The following is a 7,508-nucleotide window of genomic DNA, read 5'->3' on the forward strand; positions in this document are numbered from 1 at the left end:
GAACCCACAGTGGCCCATGCTGAGGTAAGTGAACCTTCCAGAAATCCCTTGGGACGACACAGAGGTAAGAACTCTCTCTTTCCTCTAGGCTACTCTCTACCAGGAGCGAGGCAGGCTTGTTGGAAGGTCTTAACAATGTTACCTGCTCATCCACCCGACAGGTGGTCTGGGGAGGGTACAGAAGACTCAATCCTTTGCGGAGGTACTAGAAAAGCACTGTGAACAGAGTAGAGAAGCACCACGGTGGCCCTTCCCTGAAGGCTGGATGGAACGCCATGGGAGGTGCAGGGGTAGAACCATGCTCTTGGGCCAGCGCAGATCCTGGAACCCGAGGGCGGCAGGGAACACCTTACTTCCACAGGCCATGTACGCGAGGTTCCCACAGTTGTCAGGCTAGTGCAATGAACTGGGTGCGCCAACCCACGGGGGGTCTGGAGACAGCTCTCTCTCTGCCCTCTGCACCCCGATGCAGGTCTGGTGAACAGAAGCTTCACTTGAGCTACTCAGTTGCATGCTGCTCCTCACTGAATTTCTAACCATGTGTTCAACTTCTGGAGCCCCTAAGTAGAAGGAAAGGTTGACTGGGAGCCTACTTCCCAGCCTCACCCAAAGGGGCCAGTGGCACAAAACTACCCTGGCCTTGCAGGACTGTTGGAACCCCAGTTCCTGGTGAACCATGGCTCCTGAGCACGTGTCCTGGTTACAGCTATTTCCAGCTGACTCACCCTGCTGAGTGAAGGAGGAGGGACCTTCTGACTTGGGGACTCTTGCCATTTGGCTCTGAAACTATCTGACATTAGGCCCTTGGAAGTTTTCTCCCATGACCCTGCATTTCATCTTCTGCGCCTGAGGCGCACAACACCCAAGAGGCGTGCATCGGGCCTCCTAGACTCATTCTGTAATGTTCTTAACCTCTTCTTCCCTGTTGTCCATATTCCATCGTCCACTATTGCCTCTGGCCGTGAGACGCGTCGGTTGCCACCAAAATCATGTGCAGCATGTCCTTGCTTCTGTGCATCAGCTCCCAGCCCTGGGCCAGGGAGGGACACGAGTGGCCAAGCCCAGGGAGGCTGGAGCATTTTCAGTGTTTCAACTTGGATACAGGCTCTGTCTCCCACCAGGTGAAGAATTCTCTGTATTTCCTCACCCTTTCTGCGCTGTATCTCCTATTGTCCAGTGCTGCTTCTAGAAATGGGGTGCTCCTGATGCCACCTGCCACCAAAATGCACCACCTGCTCACCCTGCACACCAGCTACATGAAGCTGGGGACACAGCAGCACTCCAGGTCGGAGGGACGAGCTTCCTGGACTTCCAGGCTTCAGGGGGAGCACCCGATGATACGTCCACCAGGCCTTTTGAGATGCTCCTGCGATTTCCACAGGGGGTTTATACTCTCCCAACTCTGACTGCAACATACGGACAATAATTCGGGAGCAACTGCTGGGTGCAGAGAGTGGGACAACAGGACCCTGGAATGAGGTGCTAGGTCAAGCAAGATGGCAGGAAATTGTGCTGCATGATGCAATCACTTCCTAAGATGTATAACCAAGAACAGATACACATAAGCACACTTTTAAGGCTACAAAGTGCTTTTGGCACTGCCTTAGCTGCGGCCCACAGATTTTAATGCACAGCACTTTCATTACCTTTCAGTCCTAAACCTTCTCTAACATCCACTAGGGGTTACTCTTTGACTCACATAGAAGTGTGTTTTTAAACTTCCAAACAGGAACCTTTAACAATTACCTCTGAAGTTTTTAAATTGTTCCACGGCCAGATACGATGCCGACGCTTTGAAATATGACTTGCTTTATGGACTAGGCGGTGGTCAGTTTTCACCACTGTTCCACGTGTGCTTGAGGTACCTACTGTTTTGTTTTGTTTTTAAATTTTTGCTGCATCCCGAGCCACATAGGATCTTAGTTCCCTGACCAGGGATCAAACCCGCACCCCCTGCATTGGACGCAGAGTCCTAACCACCGGGCTACCAGGGAAGTCCCGGTACACACTGTTTTTAGCTGCACTATTCTGTGTGTCCATCAGCTCAAGCTTACAAACGCTCTCGTTGAAACCTTCCCTGTGCATCTGACTTTGTCTGCTTGGTGTATCAATTCCTAACGGAGATGTTAAAAATCTCCCATTTCAGTTTGTGAATTGATTTCTCCTTGTAGCGGGTCAGGTTCTGCTAGACAGATTTGAAGCTGCTCCTGGGGCAGGACTGCTCTACCTTCCAGGTGACCTGCACCCCTTTCATTACGTGGCGACTTTCTTTTCTCTCTACTAGTGCCTTTTACTTTCAAATCTTCATCTTATGATACAGCCACACCAGCTTCCTTTTGGTTACCATCTGCTTCTTAACTGGAGTTTAGTCAAAAGAACTTTATTGACAGTCTTACTGAAGTATAATCCACATGCCGCAAGATTCACTGAGTTTTGCCCCGTGCGCTCACCCCGGCCGCCTGCGGGCTTGGGCTTAGCTGCGCCCCTGGCTGTGTGCCCTCGCCTCCGCTGGCCTCGCTCGGTCCTAGGTTTTGCTCTTTCTCTCCTGCCTCCTCCTAGATCGATAACTGTCCACCCCACTCCGCTGTTCTTCCTGCTAGTTCGCTGTTTCTACCTTTCACTGGTTACCTGAGGATTTTTAATGTGCATGTCTACCTTAAATTCTATGTTTCACCCACCTTAGAAATTAACTTCGAATAACTCAATTCCAGGCAGCCTGAGGACGGCCCCGCCGTCTCCCAGTTACCGAGCCCGTCAACTTCACTCCAACGCAGGCTACAGGAGCTGGCTGGTTTTTGTCCTTTTCCAAGTGAGTTTGGGGCAGACACAGCAGTTCCCGCTCCTGTGAACATGGGGGAGGAAGAGGGCGCCAGGGAAGCCCCCCCTCAAGACGCCCCCTCCCTCCTCGCTGCTCCCTCGCCCCCCACCCCGCACCTTTCAGGGAGCGTTCCGGCCTCACAAGAGGAGCCTAGGGCCTGGATTTGGGTCACCCCTCCCCTGGATCCAAAGGCTCTCAAGCACGCGGCGGCGTCCGCTCTCCGCTGGGACCCGGAGCCTGCGGCCACCCGGGTTGGCGCCGGGCATCCAGGCCCTCAGACCAGGCCGGCCCGCTCCAGGTCCTGGGGCAGGATGCGGCCCTTCTTGCGAGCCTTCTCCAGGCGCCGCTCGGCCCTGGCCGCCTTCTTCTTGCGCAGGTTCTGCCGCTGCCTGTCCTGCCGCTGCTGCATCTTCCCTAGCACGTGCGCCGTGCGCTTCTCCCACGCGCGCTGCCGCTGCGCCCGCCGCTTCTCCTTGCGCTTCAGGGCCTCCTGTAGCAGGTGCTCGTCGTCACGGATCTTCACGCCCTCGGCCTTGTACAGCAGGTTGGTCCACTGCATCTTGGCCTCGAGCTCCCGGGCCTGGCCCGCGTCCTGGTCCCGCAGCTCCTCCAGCCGGGCCTGCCGCGCCTGCAGGCGCTCCAGTAGCTGCCGGTAGTTCCTGCCCGTCAGCGGCGTCAGGTTCCCCTTCAGCTTCTGCCTCTTCTCCTTCCTACGCTGGGCCTTGCTGCCCGGCTCCTGCTCGCTCACCTCCACCTCGGGGGAAGAGGGCGATGTGAGCTGAGCGCCGCTTCCCGCCCGCCTGGGGCCCGCACGCTGCGCCCACCTCCACCCGCCCGACGTCCGCGCAGCGCTCACCTTGTTGAAGAGCAGCCCCGACTGGGCCTGCGCCTCCTCGTGGGGCGCCTCGGGCGGCGGCTCGGCGGCCTCCACCCCCTCGAGGGCCTCGGCCGCCTTCTCCTTTGCTCTCAGTTCCCTCCGCTTCCTCTTCTTCCGGTCGCGCTCCTGCTTCCTCCGGCGTCTTTTCTCCAAAGCAGCTGGAGACAACTCCTTGGCGCTGCCCTGCGGCGCAAGAAGGTGCTCACTCATCAGGTTCTCCCAACCGCGGGGCCCCCAGCCTGGCACATGGAATCAGGGCAGGAAAATGGGCCCGCCACGTGCAGCGTTCCACCCGGAGGTGACCTGGCACCCAAAGTGCACCCAAAACAAGGCCAAGGGGACCCCACGAGAACCGTGCCTTCCTGATCCCAGGCACCTACCATACCGGGGCACTCCCCAAACATGCTGCCTCTAAGTCTCCCCAGTGACCCAATAAGGGACGTGTGGTCCTCCACCATTTCAGAGACAAGGACAGGGGGCTTAGCCAAGGCCACCACCCAGATCTTGGCGTTGGGTCAGAACACTGCACCTGTGCAGACCACTGCACGATTCTGACCCCTGCGGGGCAGACAACAGTGCTCTGGACCACTGCAGGAAGGCAGGGCCCTCGGGCCTGTCCCAGGACAGTGCAGAAAGCAGCTAGGGGACTGTCCCCACACAGCAGGAGGCTTGGGGGGGGGTGGTGATGCCATCCACGCTGAGGCTGGTTGAGGTCCTGGAGCGTCCGTCCCATGCCTGTCACCTCGGGCTGGTCACCTCATCTCAGGCCCTGGCTTACCTCACAGGGCTGTCGTGCATTTAGACGGACAAACGTGCAGGAATTGCCGCCCAGTGCGGGTGTGTAGCAAAGGCAGCTTTCCCTGAAGGGAGAGGCTGAGCCTCTCTCCAAGGCCGCAGGACGGAAGAGCCAGAAGCCCAGCATGGCCAGCAGGAGGGGGGCCCTGGGGGCCGAGCTCCCCAAGATGACAAGAACTACACCTGACCTCTTGCAGGACAGAGCTGCCGAGGCCCTGGCGGCACCCGCTGCAGGGGCGGGAACAGGGGCTGAGCCCCCCCACGCCTGCCCCGTCAGCCCCATGATAGCTGGCAGAGCTGGGGCCGACCTCAGCAAGCCCCTGGGCGTCTTCTCTCCAGGCAGGGTGCGGAAACCACCACGGGACCCAGAGGCCTCCTCCACCTACCTGGCCCCGCGCCTCCCGGATCTTCTCATGCAGGCGCTGCCGCAGAACGTCCAAGGCAAACAGCGAGCCAGGCTCACTGGCCAGGCCATCTGCAAAGAAGCAGTCAGAGGACCCAAAGGAGACGCCCCCACCCCCCGCCCTTCCTGTGCCCTCCCCAAGGGCCCAGCTTCGAAGCCTGAGTCTCCACACACTGCCCCCCTCCAGTGACCACTCGTGGATCTGCAGGTCAGTTCCAGTAAATTCTACCCTACCTCTTCAAGCTGGACTGGCCTCCAGGACAGGACATCCTCATGAAGTGCGGCCCAAACCCATCTCCCACTTCTTCCACCTTCTGCAGTGCCCCCCAGACCCAGAGGCAGCTCTCACACCACTTCAGAGACGTGAGGGCAGTAAAGCTACAAGCCAAGCTGCTGCAGGACCTCAGGGGGACCTGGCCTTGCCCCTCGCCATCCCAGTTACTACGTGGCCTGGAACTACTGTGCACTTCCTGAGATTCCCATCCACCCACAGGGGCCCCGTGATCTGTCCTCTGAAAACGCGCTCTTCGGGAAGTCTCACACGATCTGATCGTGCCGTTATGACCAGAGAGGCCCACTTCTGTATCTGTCGCAGATCCCAGTCGACCCTGCCCACCCCCCTCACCCGCAGGGGCCCCGGTCGAGCTGCGGGCCTCATCCTCTTTCTCCTTGGCTGCCACTGGTGTCCTGGCTTGAGACTTCTCCACAGGGGCCTGGGCCTTGGGTTCTGCAGCCTTCTCCTCCCGCTCCCGGGATTTCTTCTGTGCTCTCTTCCTCTTCTTTTTGGGGGGCCCAGCAGCTTCTGAGACTTGAGTTTTGCCAGCTGAAACACAAAATGAGAAAGGGCTGCCACCCCAATCCCTGTGACCCATTCAATATGTAGGAAGATCTTGCAAAGGCTTCGGTCCTAGAAGAATGCCAAAAGCCGATCAGGATGGGGGACATGGAGACCCTCATCCGCTGAGCTCAGAACCACAAAATCCCTAGAAAGCAGACTGGCCACACTCATCAAAACCCTGAAAAACACCCCCACGCCGCCCCCGCAGTCTGCTCGTGAGCACTCACTCTGGGTACGCAGCAAGATGTGGCCTCACGATGTGCATCGGTACGTCCTTTTTTGAGTGAAAAGCTAGTTAAACCTAGCTATCCACCTACAACGACAGTGACGGCACCGCCACAAAACACACTGTGATGTACCCAACAAAACATAACGGCACAGGCTTTCACCGTAACAGATTGAGAGAGAATTCTCTGGCGGTCCTGTGGTTAAGCACTCTGCGCTCTCACTGCCGAGGGCCTGGGTTCAATCCGTGGTCGGGGACCTAAGATCCCACGAGTGTGTGTGCTGGGGAGGGCAGAAAATGCTTACATTCTACAAGGAAAATGAGAATTGAGTACACAAAATAGGAGCCAAGTTGTTTCAGTGAGAAACGCTCAGAAAAAGTGTTAGAAAGACACAGATCTAACTAGTAACTGAGTGGTGAAAAAATTCACTTAACTTCAATTTTCTACGATGAACACATTTTCCTTGTATAAAAAGAAAAGGTCGTTTTCCCTCTGGTAGGTCCACGGCAGACGTGCCCACTCTCCCCTCCTCTGCGCCAGGGCAGGCCAATTACTGTCTGTTTCACCTACTTGTGTATCTGCCTCCTGAGGGGGCCCTTGTCACCACTGCCGTGTAAACTCCCATTAGCAGGACCCATCTTCTTCCTTCCTTCTCCCCACACCACCACCAGACCCATAGTACTGGGCTGAAAAAGTAATTTTTTCATCATCACTCATACCTGTCTTCCCACCCGGCGTGGAGGGCTGGCTAAGCCTGTTCACGATGCCCAACGGCAGAGCAACCATTCCACGGGGTCACCTCCTCCAAACCCCGGCCGAGCTTCCAGCCCGGAGGGCGCACAGCTGAATCCCTCAGACTCCCAGACGGATGCCCCCAACGAACAAGGGAAATGGCGTTGCCTTTAAGCATCCCTTACAATACTTCCCTCTAATATTTCACAGGCTTGTTTTACGCATCTACGTGTCTACTCCACCTGAAGGCTACTCAGGTGCGGTGTGGGGCACACACCGACCTCCGCCGCGGAGGGGAGTGGGGACGCTGGGGGGGTGGAGGGGCGCCCCCTTCCGAAGCCCTCCCAGTCCCGGCCGGGGGCTGCGCTTTACCCGACTTGCGCTTCTGTGGCTCGGGGCTGGGCTGGGAGCAGATCTTCTTGGCCAGACTCTGCAGGTAGGCGTCCTTCGCAAGCAGAGAAGCCATGGCTGGAGGTTCGGGGGTCGGGCGGGGCTCGCTCCGGGGTCCTACTCGCGGGGAGGAGAGCCAGGGCGCAGCGTCCCGCGCCGGCACCGGCAGCCACAGACATATACACTGCCCCTGGCCGGCGCGACCCTCTCCTCTTCCGCCGCGCTCGCCGGAAACCAGCACGTGGGCAGGCGCGGCCAGCCGAGCGCCGAGCAGCCAGCGCGCGACGCTCGATTAACCAGGTGGCTCCAACGGAAGAGGCACGGGGGGCGGGGCGCAAAGCATTATGGGGCGGGGCGGGGAGCGCGCCCGGGACACGGTAGGTGCTCGGTACCCGTAAGGGGGGACAGGAACAGGTCCGCAGGAATTT

At 58.2% G+C, this 7,508-nt stretch overlaps 1 protein-coding gene across 1 annotated transcript; it reads right to left on the reverse strand.

The window, feature by feature from the left end:
- Window positions 1–2,995: 2,995 nt before the first annotated feature.
- On the reverse strand, window positions 2,996–7,270 carry SURF6 (surfeit 6). The gene is made up of 5 exons (XM_082842693.1): window positions 7,063–7,270; window positions 5,519–5,716; window positions 4,877–4,965; window positions 3,675–3,878; window positions 2,996–3,572 (listed from the first exon to the last, which is right to left on the reverse strand). Exons 1-5 carry the CDS (start codon window positions 7,154–7,156, stop codon window positions 3,093–3,095), a joined length of 1,065 nt encoding a protein of 354 aa, XP_082698819.1. The 5' UTR covers window positions 7,157–7,270; the 3' UTR covers window positions 2,996–3,092.
- Window positions 7,271–7,508: the final 238 nt, after the last annotated feature.

This window comes from Leucopleurus acutus (assembly GCF_964270905.1).
Source record: "Leucopleurus acutus genome assembly, chromosome: 7".
NCBI classification, from domain to species: Eukaryota; Metazoa; Chordata; class Mammalia; order Artiodactyla; family Delphinidae; genus Leucopleurus; species Leucopleurus acutus.

Bases quoted from the DNA above. Each gene is read 5' to 3' on its own strand.
- SURF6 (XM_082842693.1), bottom strand. From the start codon at position 7,156: ATGGCTTCTCTGCTTGCGAAGGACGCCTACCTGCAGAGTCTGGCCAAG. The intron at 4,966-5,518 runs GTGAGGGGGGTG...GCTTCTTTGCAG, and splicing joins CTCGACCGGGGCCCCTGCGG to ATGGCCTGGCCAGTGAGCCT. The intron at 3,573-3,674 runs GTGAGCGCTGCG...TCTTCCCCCGAG, and splicing joins CGGGGCTGCTCTTCAACAAG to GTGGAGGTGAGCGAGCAGGA.